The sequence below is a fragment of the Sminthopsis crassicaudata genome, chromosome 1, assembly GCF_048593235.1.
Source record: "Sminthopsis crassicaudata isolate SCR6 chromosome 1, ASM4859323v1, whole genome shotgun sequence".
In the NCBI taxonomy this organism is placed as follows: domain Eukaryota; kingdom Metazoa; phylum Chordata; class Mammalia; order Dasyuromorphia; family Dasyuridae; genus Sminthopsis; species Sminthopsis crassicaudata.
The window spans coordinates 482,633,498-482,649,882 of NC_133617.1; the positions used below are offsets into that span (position 1 = coordinate 482,633,498).

At 33.7% G+C, this 16,385-nt stretch overlaps 1 protein-coding gene across 6 annotated transcripts in view; it reads left to right on the forward strand.

Annotated features, from left to right (window-relative positions):
- The window catches only part of SDK1 (sidekick cell adhesion molecule 1), a 1,233,278-nt gene that overhangs the window by 153,858 nt on the left and 1,063,035 nt on the right, over positions 1–16,385 (forward strand). For 4 of the 6 annotated variants that reach the window (XM_074281198.1, XM_074281201.1, XM_074281199.1 and 1 more), the window contains one exon: positions 92–121. The exons of the other annotated variants lie outside the window; for them this stretch is intronic. In XM_074281198.1, the coding sequence (XP_074137299.1) occupies positions 92–121 (30 nt within the window). Of the gene's footprint in view, positions 1–91; positions 122–16,385 lie in introns of those variants that run through there. 6 annotated transcript variants of the gene reach the window in all.

Consider the following 16,385-nt stretch of genomic DNA (forward strand, 5'->3'; position numbering starts at 1 on the left):
TATATTTTTCTTCCAGTCAGAAAAAGCTATTTTCCTGTCATTCAAAGAGAGAAGTAAAATCTACTCCTTTTTTTTTTTTTTCTTATTTCAGGAGCTGGCTTCAGTTATTTTACATACCACAGTAAGTCTTGTTAGCAGTATCAACTTGCTCTTGTTTATTCTCCTCCCTTCCTTCCTTTGGCCCCCTCCCTTTCTGTCCCTTAAGATGGTAGCATAGTTCTATGTTGTGTTTTCCCATTTTGAATGTCATCTATTCATCTAGTTAAGTACATTCTTGAACTTTTTTGTTTCAGGACCTCATTTTTCCTCATAAGGACTCTAAAGGACTTTTATTTATGTGGGCTATATGTATTGATATTTCTGCATTAGGAAAAATATAATTAAATATTTATTTTATTTAAAATTATAATAAACCCATTACATGTTAACATATATAACATATTTTTGTGGAAGATACAGTTTTCAAAAGAAAACATTTTTGGAAATATTTTTAATGTCTAGATTCACCTGAATGCTCATATCTGTTTCTACATTTGAAGCATATGAAGAAAATTTGGCCTCACTTAAATATGTAGTTGACTAATAATTTAAAAGACAAATACTGTTGTAGTCAAGTTATAAAAATTGTTTTGAACTTGTAGATTCCTTGAAAGGGTCTCAGAAATCCCTTAAGGGATATTCTGGCCACATTTTGATCTCCATTTTGTTAATATTTGTACATCAAGGTGTAGTATTAGATTGGTCCTGGGACCAGGTAGCTCTCAGAGCAAGATAGAAAATCTCAAAGATCCAAGTCTTAGTTAATAGGAAGGAACTCCATGCAGCTAAACAGGGGGTGCCTTTTGGAGATCAGTTCTCAGATCAGGAGGGTAGTTATTCCAGAGAAGGAACCTAAGGGCAGTGATAGGGCTGGTGGCGAGATGCTTTGAAAGGTCCTGCTTTGTTGGCAGTGTGGGTAATCTTTTTCACTTACTTTTAAACTGCCTTGAGAGTAGTCTTGAGAGCAGGATTACAGATTGTAGTTATTTCCTTGAGCTCCAAATTCTTAAGGAAGAGTCACGAACATGCTGCTTGCTTCTATTCTCATTGCTTCCCCTAATATATCTTCTCCTGTAGAACTTTACTTACTGCAGTTTCATCACGTCTGATATGGAATAAGAGAAGAGTTTGAGAAGGAGCTTATGTGCCTCTTTACTGTAAAAGCCTAAACCAGAACTGATACTATAGTGAGGGAGACTTGACAGAATCTGTCAGGACCATCATGGAAAAGGACTCCCAGACTGCCTATCTGGATGCTAGGGAAGCAGCACATATCCAGCGTAACTTTCATATCTCATTTGATCTCGATAGCTACAAACTAGATCTAGATAGGTAGATGGTCAGTGTATAAGAGGTTCTTAGTATACCTGGAATTGGTATGGCTGCAGGTGAACAGAGGCCTTTAAAGACAACTCATCAGTGTTTGAGGTGCTGGTGGTAGTCATGAGGAATATAAAGCAAGGTAGGGCCTCAATCTTAGAAGAATTGGGCTAGGATAGGATATCAGAGCAGGACCTTGGGCATGCAACAATGTGGTAGAAACCTAGATATCAGATGGGATGAAAGATTTGATTAACAAGGAAGAAACAAGGATCTAATTATTAGAAGTGGGGGAAAATGTCAGAGAGATATCAGTAGAACAGATGCCTCAACTCTAAGCCATCAAAACTATGGATTCATTGATTTTTACATTTTCACTTTCTTAGAGCTGGGTTTATCCCAGAAATTTGGAGTGGGATTAAGCCAGAATTGTGTCTCCATGTATAGGCAGAACTGCTGGGGCAAGGTCCAATTTTGTCATTATCCTTTATTATCATTAAAATTAAAAATTTATTGTAGCAAATTCTACCAGACCTTTATATTTCTGGTTGTATGAAGACTATTGTTTGTAAGGATTGACTTTACTATTGTAATACCCTTTCAATATAATTAACTCATTTTAAGCCTAAAATAATATTATGGTCTTAGCTTCATGTTTTTCTCATTTTTTCTGCTTTAAGAAGTTTATGTTAGGAAAAAAAAGAAGAAATGCAGCCACATTCACAATGCCTCTGAGATTTCAATTAGGAATTTCTAACATTAAGGCAGAAGTTTGATTTCCTGCCTTGTTAAATAATAAAATTGCATTAAAAAACTTTTGGGTCTTTCTGAATTTATATTTATTCCTATTTAACCTTGGCCTCTTCATTATTGATGCAAAATCAAGGTTACCAGAAGTGTTTGGGGAAAAAAGCAACATAGATACACTCCTGCACCTTTCAAAGGTACCAGACAGTGAAGTGGGGCAACTATCTTGTAGAACTACCCTCAGTTATTGAGGAGGTGTTGAGGTAATACCTGGTTAGTTGAAAACTTTTCTGAGATGCCTGAAGAGCTGATATTTTCCCTTAAAGTGTCTCTTCTCTATCACAGGAAGAAAGGAAACCATATTTATTTAAGCACCTATGATGAATCAGGCACTATGCTAAGCACTTTATAAATATTTTATTGAGGCTCACAGCAACTTTGGGAGATTGGTTCTATTATTATCCCCATATTACAGTTGAAGAAACTGAGCTAGGCAGAATTTAAGTGATATGGTCACAGGATCATAGCACGAATAAATGTTTGAGGCTACATTTGAACTGTCAGATCTTAAATCAGTCTATCTTTGTCTCTGATTTTATTTGTCTGTTTCTTCTGACTCTGTCTTCTGGTTTTGTGTTTCTATTTTAAAATCATACATACAGAGCATGAAAAAGTATTCTTTGCTGATCAGAACACTCTTTTTGTCAGTGTCACTTCTTTTCATTCAAAGATATTTCCAACTTAATCTGTAGTCTTTTGTTGATTGAAACTTGTTTTTATCTTATTAATACCTTAATAAGGTATCATCCTATTATTTACTTTAAGTAAATAATTGAGTGGTTTGACTTTATTTAATCAACACCTGGCATGACAGGATCATGGCAAAGTCACGACATAACAGAAAATAATTTCCAGTTAGCTAATGTGAAGGGGTACTTTCAGTAGGCTTGGAGAAACTTTTGAAATTACATTTGCATCTAAGTTGCCAGGTAGATAAGTTTGTTAGTTTCGGCAGGGATAGGGGACTCTGGAAAAACATTTTAATTCCTTTTGTACCCCAAACAAGAGTTGATATGGAAGTTTATTTTTCTAATAGATCACTTTTTGGAAGACTGATCTTGCTTATGTAAGATAATTCCATTAAAGCCTGATGTCTTGCCTAAGGTGACTAGTAAGAACTAGTCAAGATTCTGATATAGGAATGATTGGGGTAATATTAGAAAGATAGTTAAGTATGGGGAACCAGAAATTTGATTATTAGTATTGAATTGGGGGTTTAGTTATCAGAGATGACCTGGTGGTCAAAACAGGAATATAATACCAAAGAACAGTACAACAGTACAGAATCCTTGATACAACAATGTTTCTCAACCTGGCTGTTCTTAACTGGCAGTGTTGTACCGGTTGTGTTTTCACTTTGTCATGATCAAAGTTATGTTAAAAGCTTTAGCAATCACATAACCCATTTATCTTTATATGTTAGGAATTTTATCACTAATTCATTAAATTAATATTTATCAGGTCCTGAGTATATTTCAGCTATTGTGACAAGTGCTAGTGATAGAAATAAAAAGTGATATAGTCCTTGTCCCTGGAAAGATAGACTGAACCTTGGTTGTAAAGACCTTAAATATTGTGTATATGCCATATATGCAGATATCTTCCTCAGAGAATATAAACTTCTTGATAATAGAAAATATTTTCTCTTCTTTCTGCCCTTGTTGCTTTACTTAGTATCTGGCAATATAAAACAGTTAATAAATACTTATTAATTATTTCATCCCATAGGTACTTGATACCTAATGGATCTTCTTAATCAGGATAGTGACTTAGACCTATGCTTTAGAGATATTCATTTAGGTGCTATATGCAGTATGGATCAGGGAGCAAAGATTTGAGTCTTTTCAAACACAGGAGCTTGTAGGAGCCCATATAGTTAGGCCCAACTCCAAATTCCAACTAAATATCAAGTCACTATTGTAGTTCCCATCACAATAGGTTTAGGATTGTAAAAATACTTCCTAATCTCTCCTGTACCATTGGCCACTTATTCCTGAACTGACACACGTGTACTGTAATTTCCAGCAATAGTTGAAATGGGATCATATGTGATCTATACACAATTCTGTTATATAACCTCAATTCTGGCTTATAGAGAGAGTAGAAACCTCAGAAATTCCATTCTGCCCTTGTGGAAGTTGATCAAATAGACAGGTACTTATTTTGGTCTGTACCAGAGATTGAGGAGATCAAGCCCAGTGGGTTCCCTTGGGAAATGTTATAAAATACTTATCAAAATACAACTTGTTACTTCTTTCTTCCTAGTACTTCTGGGATTTGATTGAATGCTTGTTGTATAAATCTTGGAAATATTCTCTCTCACAGAATAGATGTTTGCCATATTCAGTTTTGTCCCTCTGTGAAATTCTCAAGCTGGGACACTCTCCTCAGCACTAGGATTATTATGCAGAAAATTGGTCCACACTGAGGCCATACAATTCAGAGGTGAAACTAATTGTAGGAGTCACAGGTCAGGTCAGTTGAATTAGGCCAAAGATGGTACCCTTGACAAAATTCTTTGAAAGGAGCTAGAAAATAGGATTCATCTGACAGAGGGAGTAACTTTAAAAAATGAGTATCCAGCAGAGTATATTTTTCCTGGTTTACATATAGAAAGGAGGCAAATAGAAGTTATCTTTCTGGAGATGGTATAGCCTATTTAACTATTAGCCTTCATATATGACGAAGCAGTCATTGCAGCAATAACAAAAGTTGTGGTCTTTTAGGTTCAGAAATGGTGAGGTTTCCCTCAGGCCTGTTTTTGTATTAGTTGTCAGAAGTTTCAACTGTAGTGAGACATAATACCGGAAGACTGCAGCCCCTATATTACTCTTAAATGCATGTTTTTACTGGGAGGTTAATCGCATAGAGACAGAACGAAACTATAGATATATCAGGGTTTGAGTGAGAATTGGAAATATAGTGAGATGTTAATATATATGGTTGAGTTAGAGAATCTCTATAAAAATTTCGGGTTCACTAAGAATTTACCATAACAAGTATTTATGCATAACTGACTCCTGGTGCCTGACTCCTGGTATTACATTTGCCATCCATAGAAAATGTAATACAAAATACATGCTGAGGAATTTCTGGCCATAGATATTGGAGTTTGGGAGAGGGTTCAGAATAGGTTTCCTGTAAGAAGAGGCACCTGAGTTAGGCTTAGAAAAAATTCAAGGGATTTGACAAGGGAAGGATTATATTTCAAACACTGAGAATACAATATACAAAGTCATAGAGATAGCAGCTAGAATGTTATTTATTGAGGCTATAAGAAGTCATCCAGTTTGGCTAGAATATGGAGTATGTAGGAAAAGTAATGCAGAATATGATTAAGCCTAGAGGAAAGAGTTTGGAGCCAAGTCATACAGTATATTTAAATGACAAATAGGGACATTTGTATTTGATTATAGAAGTATCCAGGGCGCCATTTGAGTGATCAGTATATAAGGGTAGAGAGAGTTAAGAGTCAAGGAAAAAGGAAAAGTTTGAAAATATGGGTACCTATTAAGGATGCTGTTACCCTTAACTAGGAAAGTTTTAGAATAGGGGAAGGTTTGATAGAAAAATAATGAATTCTGTTTGGGACAAGTTAAGTTTGAGGTATAGACAGTACACATGGAATCTAATAGGCAATTGGTGATTTGGGTTTCAAACTCAAGAGAGACACTAGGATTTGATCTGGTTATCATTTTTTAAAAGAGATGATGAACGAGCCCATAGGACATAGATTACTGATGGACATTGTAGATAAAGTACAAAGGCTTAGGACAATGTTCTGGGGAATACTTGTATAGAGGATAGGGCAGGCCTGGAGATCCAGCAAAAGAGAGGGAAAAGGAAGGACTAGATAATTAGGAGGATAATGAAAAAATAAAAATGTCATGAAAGTCCAAGGACAAGAAGATGTTTAGACAGAATCAGTCAGCAGTGTCAAATAATACAGAGAGGTCAAGAAGGTTAAGGATTGAAAAAATGCTGTTAAATTTGGCAATTAAAGAAATCATTGATAACTTTGGAGAGAGGTTTCAATTGAATGATGTGATTGGAAGTCATGTTGCAAAGAGTTGAGTGAGGAAAAACGTCAATAAATGTAGACTATCTTTTCTGGCAATTCAAATATAAAAAGGAGAAAAGAAATAGTATTGTAGCTTGTGGGGGATGGCAGGTTCAAGAAATGGCTTCTTAATGACAAGGAAAATGTGGCAGGGAAAGAACTGATGGATAGGAGAGTATTGAAAATTAGGGAGAAAGATGTAATGACCAAAGGAGTTCCTACAGGTCCTGGGCAAAGATATCAACAAGTACTCAAGTATTTGACATTTAGAAAGGAGATTGGTCATCTCCTCTTATGAGATAAGAGTAAAGGACACAATAGGAGATTATTTAGGTAATTAGAGTTCAGAATTTGAGAGAAGTCTTCAGGACATAAGGTAAGTTTTTTCAGTGAAATAATTGAAGTTTTCTTCTGAGAGGGGGTAGCATGTATATTTTGAGGGGAGTAGAGAAAGTTTTTGACAGATCCTGAAAGAAGTGGGAAAAAGATTCAATAAAAATTATAAGGATTTGTGTGTGGTAATGAATGCTTAATTGAGAATACATAACGTGTGTAGAGGAGAAGTCTGTATGGTTATGTGACTTTCTCCCTCTGTTTTTAGTAACAGACATAGGAGTGAAAAATGCAGAAGGTATTTTAGGGTTGGAGTTTAGAAAGGGATACATGGTGCTTGGACAGTGGGACATTGATTTATGATCTGGTCAGATTTTAGAGAGAAGAAAGTGAGGGCAGAATAGAAGTGATGATTTGGGGGAACAGGGAGCAGCAATTGAGAAAAGAATGGAGAATAACTGGTGAGTCAGGCATGAGGAGCAGAGATAGAGAGATGTACTTAGCTGGGATATCAGAATAATTATAATGGAGTTAGAACCTTGTGGATGATAATAAAAAGTAGAAAAGTGACTATCTTTGTGTGTTACTGAACTTTGTGGTAGAGCTAAAGTGGAGATGAAGCAAACTGAGGAGAATAAACTGGGAAGCAAGGATATTTGAAAGGACATCAGCATGTAAATTAAGGTATTTGAGCACAATCTTTGAGAGTAGGGTGGAGAAAAAGATGAACAAGATACCGAAAGAAAGGTGTTAAGATGCACTTGTGTGTGTGTGTATGTATCTATATCCACTTGTTGATGTAGATTTTATATATGTACATAAGTATATAATATATATATATATATCTTTATATATATATGTGAGTGTGTATACAATATTTATGTATGAATTGTTATATTTTGGATAGGGAATGCATCTGAGGATCATTTAAAACAGCGTCATAATCACCAATTTCAGGGGAACCAGTTAAAATGTAATTGGGAAATATTTTTAAAAATAACTAAAATGCAATAGAACAAAAATAAGATTAAATTATAGTTTTCTAAGTCTAAGTGACTACATAGAGATTCTTGTGCAGGGTTAATTGGCCCCCTTTTCTCTTTGATTTTGACACCATTAAAGCATGGTGCACTTTGCCAAAAACAGTTTTCCCTTTTCTTATTCAATTCTGGCCCCTAGTTACTGTCTTTCTGCAATGCCAACCAAGATTGATTTCTTAGTGAATCAACTTAGTGGACTCTTGATTTAGCTATGTGTCAAAATTTAGGCAATAGACCTTTACTTGTTTGAGTTTTCTTATAAGTATTGTTTAGATGAATGAATGAATAAATGAATGAAAGGAAAACAGTTATTATGTATTTCCTTGAGAAGGTTCTATAGTATCCTGGATTTAATAGATGATTTCATAAAGATAACTTCATTTAGCTGTCCCTGACTATCATTAGCATTTGAGGCAAAAAACAGGGAGAAGCATGTTTGTCCTCTGATATTGAACCTACATATATTGCATATGGTCATAGAGCAAGAGGAATGCTTTATGAATGATGATATTCTCTAGAGTTTTCTATTTGGAAATGATATTGTGCTGATTTTATTAGGCCCCGGAATGTTATAGGACTTCTAGTGAATAGACAACAAATTGAAAAATGAGAATGCCCTTTGAAGTGAAAATTAAGATTTATGTATGATTTTTATTTCTTTATTTAAAAATGTTTTCTGTGGGAATGAATTTCAGATATTATTAAATAACAAAAAAGGAAACTATAATTTAATATGCAGTTTTTGTTTTTTTTTGTATTTGGCCTACTCATGCTCATCGTATGCCTTTTTTTTTTAACTAACCTTTGGGTGACCCTCAACCTTAATACTTCAGAGACAAGGGCATTTCATGACTCATAGATATAGAACATTATGAAAAGAATATTGCTATAAAAATTGATTTTTTGTTTCAGGGATAAGTATAGAGTTATTAAAAGCATAGTGCCATTTTCCAAAGGTTAATTTCTTCCATTTTTTAAACTTTTGTGCCTAGTGTACATTTGTGGATGGTGTTTGTCTAAATGGATTATCCATTTAATTGCACATAGATAATGTTCATTCTTTATACACTTGTTTTCCTTGTGAGAATAGTTTGGTTAGTCTATATTGAATGATATGTATTTGTGCATTATGTGAAAAGATCTGGGGCTTTATAACATCAGCACAGTAGAATTTATAGGGAATATCTCTTTCCTTTGGGTTCTGTACTGGTTATTTTTTTCATGAGAGTGACAATTCTTGGTTTTGCCTTGGTTTTAAAAATCAGAGAGATGTATGTTTGGAAAAAGAAGGTAGAGTTAGTCATGTGACAAGAACAAAGGATAACAGATGGGGAAAAAAAAAAACAAAACATTTGTACTCTATTGGTTATCCATACAATGCCAAGAAAACTAGAACAAAACTGCAAGAGTAGTCTAGGTTAAGAGAGCTTAAATCATTATAGCAGCACCAACTGCTTTGATGAAATCACAAGTCTACATCAAAGAATTTTAATGTCTGAAGCAAAGTCAAGTTCTAATATATTTCTCTAGCATCTTTGCAGCAAGTTAATTATAAGAGTATATAGAATTTTCACACATTTCTAATGGATGTCTTTCTAAGAAAGTTTGTTTATATTTGTGCTTAAAATTTTTTTTATATTGAATTATATTTTGAATGGATCAAAGGGAACTTACTATTTAGAAGAACTCAGTGCTGAATTCTTATAAAAAAGAAACATTTTGTAAATATGAATAACCAACTCATTATTTGTTTTGTAGTTTGGAGGTTTTATATATCATATTTTACTAAATATGATGTATTTAACAAAGGCCAATTTGGATAGGAGTAGTAACTTACAATGAAGTTTCTCTTTCAGTTGATGATGATCAAAACAAGCCTTTCTTAAACCCTTATGTTCTAAGCTCTAGGGATACCCCCCCCCAAAAAAAAGGCAAAAAGAATTTCTCCTTTCAAGTAACTAATGGGGAGAACAATTGAAAAAAACAACTATGAATAGATAAGATTGAGAAAGCATATATTTGAGTAATATCAGAGGAAATGTACAAACATGAAGAAGGATTAATAAAGGTTTCTTGCAGAAGGTGGGATTTCAATTGAGACTTGAAGCAAGTAACAGAAGTCAGGAGGCAGAGATGAGCAAAAAGAGAGAATTCCAGAGACAAGAGGTAGTTAAAAATGCAACATCTTTTGTGAGCAAAAGAAAGGAGGTCATTGTCATTGGATGGAGGGTAAAAAGTTTAAAAAGAGAGGGAGGGGACAGATTATAAAGGGTTTTATAAAACCAAAGAGAGGATTTTATATTTGACCCTGGAAGTAATTGGGAGTTATTAAAATATATTGTATAAGGATGGTGGCAGCATATCAAAGTAAGATAATAAGATGATAAGTTGAGTAGAAGATAAATTAAAGTGGGGAGAAACTTTGAGTAGAGGGAACAACCAAAAGACTATTATGATGATGTTACTTTAATGTTATTTCTAATCATATAAAATTTATATAAAATAATGTTACATGAAATTTATTTTTAATCCTGTCAACATTTTATTAAGGGGCAGGTGAGTGGTGATGTAGTAGATAGAGTGCCAGGTCTGGAGTCAGGAAAATAAGGGGAGTCTTTTAAAAGATAGTTTCATCAATACAGTCTTTTTAAAATGTGAAGAGGCAGTGTAACACAGTGACAAAAACACTAAATATAGCATCAGTATACCTGAGTTCTGAGGCTACCACTTATTGCTTGATTCTGGAAAGTCTACTTATTCCCATTAAACTTCCATTTCCTTATATGCAAATGATATTCTAGCTTTAAAAATATAATCTCTAATCTTAGGCAATTTTCTTAAATGTCCAGATTGTAGTTTCTTTATTGTGAAATGTGAGACTTTCATGGTTTGCAATGTCACTTCTAGATTTACAAGCTTGATTTTTAGCATGAGGCTTCCCAACCTCGATCATGAGAAACTTTTCAAGAGCACATAGGGAAAGCTTGGTAAATAGCAATGCTATCCTACTAAAGGAACCTTTCTGTTCTATTTTGTATGTTTATTTGTATGTATACGTTTACATGTATTTACAAATATATATTTACATACTTTTGTCACTGTTGGAATTTCCCACAACAATGATAAATACTACTCATAATGTCTTAGACATTTGCTTAAGCCACTATATTGTAGTATTCACATACTTTGATCAATTTAGGTTAATACCAGGATATGCAAGTTAGAGTTAACATATGGAATACAAATGTTATCAATTATGTTAATAATATAGACAACTAGAACATTATAAGAGTAGATGAAAAATTCTAGAAATCACAGGAATAAATGAAACTTTTCTTAATATAGTGAATAATATTTAAGTCTAAGAATAAATATCATGAAATGGGAAAACAAAAGTTTGATCCTCCTCCAATAAGACCAGGGATAAAGAAAGGATATCCATTATCATCATTAAGCTATAACAATGGGACCAGAAAAATAAATTAAGAGATCATACATAATAAGTAAAAGGAAACAGAATTATTACATTTTTGCAAACAAGATGATAGTGTCCTTAGAGAACCTTAAAGAATCAATTGAAATTAAGTGAAATAAGTTTAGCAAAATTTCAGGATATAAGTCATCAGGCACCCTTATATTTTAACAAGAAAACCCAGCATGAAGAATTACAAAGAGAGATTCCATTTTAAAATAACTATAGAAGTTATAATATATTTGTGAATTTATCTATCAAAATTCACCCAGGTACTATATGAATACATATGAATCTATAAAACATACTGGAAAAATAAAAACAGACCAAAATAACTATAGAAATATTGTTTATTAATAGCTTAAGTCAATATAATAAAATGATAATATTTCCTAAATTTATTTATTTATTCAGAGCCATATCAATCACACTCACAAAAGACTATTTTATGTACCTGAAAAATAAATAGCAAAATTCATGTAGATCAAAAAGGTCAAGAATCTAAATGATAATTTTTTAAAACATGGGAATAGGGCCTATACTTTATTTGTGACTGTACTATTGTCCAGTTTTACTGTCATTTGTATCAAAGCAGTAATTATTTTAACCAGTTTGATACTTCCTAAAAAAAAAGAGAGGTTTAGGAGAGATCAGGTAGATAATATACAGAAAAAACAAATACATTATCTTAGTGTTTGATCAGTCCAAAGATCCTAATTAATCATGGAAAGAACTCACCATTTGATACAAATGACATTAAAACTGGACAATAGTACAGTCACAAATAAAGTGTAGACATACACAGTATACTAAGATAAACATCAAGTATATGACATAGAAATAAAAAAAAAATCATAAAAGCAAATTAATGGATCAAGGGAAAATACCTTTTAAATCTATGGATAAGTTTAAATAATTTGTCCATAGTCACAGAACCAATAAATACTTAATATGTAATTTGTCCTTAATACCTACATGTTGAGTTGTAATAAATTAAAACAAATAGAAAAAATACAAACATACATAGTTATCATAATATTTCAGTCTTACTAGGAAGACATTTAAATTGAAGTGTGAAGTAGTACATAAAATGAGATGTTTGGAGATAGGGATATCTAAGTTCAAATGTTGCCTCAAAGATATCTCAGTTCTGTGCTCTAATCTCTTGGTTTCTCTGTGCCTCCTTTCTTCATTTGTATGAGAAGGCTGGACTTCATGGTACTTGGTGTATATTCTAGATCTAAATCAGTGGTCCCAAAACTATATTAGCACTAGCTGATTATATCATTAATCATTCATGAAACTTAAAGGTTCTGTATGACTATGCTTATTGCGGGTACACACATAAGATGTGCATATATATATTTATATATATACCTGTGATTTGCATATATATGTGTGGGCATATATATCTACATATCTATATATCTATATATGTAGATATGTAGATATATATATGCCCACACATATATTTGAAAGTTCTGGCAGGCAAGCATAACTGTTTGGCCAAAGAATAGTCTTCTTTTGAAAAGGACCAGAATGACATGGTAAGAGAAATGGGGCATCCGCACAGTTACACAGTGATTTGTAGTTTATGTGGTTTGTTTATTAGGAGACTTACTTTATTAGGTAGTGTATTTAGATTTATCAAACTCTATATTTGATTTTTTTCTGGGTCTTGTTTATGTAAACTATTATATTTATCAAGTTTTCTATTTTTTTAAACCGGTACTAAAAGTTTAAAGATAAATTATTTTAAAATTAAACATTGTGAATCTCCATTTCATATTATTTACTTTAAGGAAAAAATGACATCATAAATTATGTGTATTAGTTGTCATTATGGCCTAAACAGGAGTAATTACCAATTCTCCAGTTAACTAAGCCTTTTCAAATTCTGGAGTATTTTGTAGTTGTAGTCACATAGGTACTGAGTGTTTTGGTGGTTGGGTTGGCAGATATTGTATACATTCTCTACTTACTTTGAATGGAATTTCTTTTTTCAATCTCTTCTTGTTAGGCTTTATAGATAATATAAAGAAAGACTGATAATTTCTAGGTTTGTTTGTTATTGTTCTACTTGACTAAAATTATTAATCATCTCAATTAAAGTTAAAGTGCTAGGTCTCTGTACATAGTAGAAAAATCATTGGATTTGAGTTAGAACTGAGTTTATTTCCATATGTGGCCATGAGCAAATAACTTCACTTTTCCAAGTTTTAATTTATTCACACAATGTTTCTTCCCCCCTCTAAGTTCCCTCAGATGTGGTATATTTTCTATGCCTCTTCCTGGGATGTAGTTTCCCTCTTTTTATCACTCCTTCCCCTTTTTCTGATACTACCCCCTTCCCTTTACTACTCCCCCTTGTTTTATATCAGTAAAATCAAATTATCCATGCGGACTTTCTATATATTCACAACAGAGATACAGTTCTCAAGAATTCTTTTTATTTTTCTCTGTTTCTCTTCAGTCTTGTGGATGTAGATCAAATTTTTTGTTTAAGTCTGTTTTTTTTTCTTAGAAACAAATGGAATTCCTCTGTTTTATTAAATGACTATCTTCTTCCATGGAAGAAAATGCTAAAATTAGCTGGGTAGTTTATTCTTGGTTGCAATCCTTGATCTTTTGCCTTTCGGAATATCAGGTTCCAGGCCCTTTGATCTTTTAATGTGGAGACAGCCAGATCTTGAGTGACCCTTATTGTGGCCCCTTGATATTTGAATTGCTTTTTTCTAGCTGCTTGCAATATTTTTTCCTTTGTGTGGTAATTCTGCAGCTTAGCCACAATATTCCGTGGAGTTCTTTTTTTAGGGTCTTTTTCAGAAGGTGTTCGATGAATTCTTTCAACGCCTATTTTCCCTTCTGTTTCTATTATCTCTGGACAGTTCTCTTTGATGATTTCCTGTAAAATAGAATCTAGGCTCTTTTTTTGATCATAGTTTTCGGGAAGTCCAGTGATCCTCAGATTATCTCTTCTAGATCTATTTTCCAGGTCTATAGATTTTCCCAGTAAGTATTTGACATTATTCTCCAGATTTTTTTTTTTTTGTTTGTTTGTTTGTTTGTTTGACTGATTCTTGGGTTCTCAATGAATCATTCATTTCTATTTGTTCCGTCCTGATTTTTAATGAGTTATTTTCTTCATTCACATTTTTTAGTTCTTTTTGTATATGCCCAATTGAGTTTTTAAATGAATTATTTTGCTCTATTGATTTTTTCCCATTTCCCTAATTTTTTTTAGAGAATTATTTTCTTTTTCCAATTCAGAAATCCTACTTTCTTGAGACTTTTTTATCTTTTCCAATTCAGAAATCCTACTTTCCTGTGATTTTTTAACCTTTTCTAATTCACAAATTTTGTTTCCCTGCATCTCCTGTGAATTCTTTATTTTTTCCAACTCAAATTTCAGGACGTTGTTATTCTCTATCCTAGCTTCTCTTTCCTTTCCCCATTTTTCTTCAAACTCTCTTAATTTTTTAATAGTCTCTTCTAGGAGAGAGTTATGTGATGGGGGGCAGGTATTGTTCCCCTTTAGGCTGTTATCTGCTGACTCTCTGCTATTAACTTCCTTGGGGTTGGATACCCGCTCTTTCTCTGTGTAGAAGGAATCAGTGGTTCTCTTTAGCTTTTTACTCATGGTTAAAAATCTTTTGGGGTCTGCCCTTGGGGTAAGAAGTTTATTTATTTATTTCTTTACCAGATTCCTCCCAGACTGGATGGATGCAGCGGCCCCTGTGCCTGATCTAAGAGATAGCTCTGGGAGAGAGTTCCCCTCCCCCTCCCTGGAAGTGCCTCAGAGGTGATTAGTATGACTGCACTGTGAGGGTTGCCCAGTGAAGGACCCCGCTGTGTGTCCTAGAGACTTCCCTGAGGTTTAAGACTGAACAGTAAAGGCGACACAAAGCCCAGCCAATGCATCCCGTGGGGAATGGATATCAGCAGCTGATGTGAAAAGCCCCTGCACTCAAACTGGAAGTGTCTGCCCAGAAACCGCAGTCCCTATTTCAAAGGTTCCGCTTCTCTGGGACTTCCGAGGCTGAAGCCCGGCACTATGTGGATTAGATGTTGCCTCAGGCTGTGTCCTCGCTGTTCAAGCTCTTAACTACCCCAAGGTGAAGCCCCGGACAGCAGAAAGCGGCTGCACATCTGTGCCGAGATCTGTTAGGTCACTTCCGGATTAGGGTGGTTCTAATATCTGGCTTTATATTTTAAAGTGGCTTTGTTTTCTTCTGAATTGCTGTTTTATAAGCAGAAAAGAGCTAATAGCCTGTGCCAGATTCTTCTATCGCAGTGGCTTCTCTGATCCCAGAGTTCTCCCCAGCTCGATCAGAGCAGTGTGCTAGCACCTAACCCTGTCTGTGCTGGCCTTTTTTCTTCTGCCCCTGGGAACCTTTTTTCTATTGAAACTCCAGATTCTCTTCAGCTGGTAAGTCGTGCTTCCAGTCCTTGTGGTTTCTATCAGTCCAGCGTTATTTTTGAGGCTGATTTAACTAATTGGTAATGAGGGAAGAAGGGAGTTTACAAAATTGCTTGTATCTTCTCAGCCATCTTGGCTCCGCCTTCCAAGTTTTAATTTATTTACAAAATAAATGGTTGGGTTAGATTTTCCAGTTATAAAATTAATTGTATTATCTTGTAAATGTATTATCTATTAAAAACATATATAATTTCATTTTTTTTTCTTTGTGATGTTTACTTTGCCAATGACTTTGTTTTGCTTTTTTTCAAAAGTCAATATTTCCAGACAATATCAGATAATAGTGGCAGTAAATGTGTATCTTTGCTTATTAAATGGACCTCTGTTTTATCTTCAATCTTGTGATGTAGATATTGTTAACCATCTTAAAGAGAGAACCACTTATTCACATGCTCTTCAGTACTTTTACAAAAATAAGTGTTTTGTGAAATGTTTTTTTCATCATATATTGATATGTGATTTTCATTATTATTATTATTTGTATATAAGTTTTTTCCTAATGTTGAAAGTAGGCCTATATTCTTTTTATACAGATTTATAAAATTTGGTCAGAATGTATATAATTTTTTAATATGTTGCTGATTTTTGTTCATTTTAATCATGTTCAACTCTTCATGACCCTATTTGGGGTTTTCTTGGCAAAGATACTAGAATAGCTTGTCATTTCATTCTCATTTTTCAAATGAGGAAACTGAGGAAAACATGATTAAAGGACTTGCCTTAGTAACTGTCTAAAGCTAACTTTGAAGTTAGGTCTTCCTGACCCTAACCTTGGTGCTCTTATTCCCTGCACCACCTAACTGCCTATTGTTAATATTTTATTCAATGTTTTAT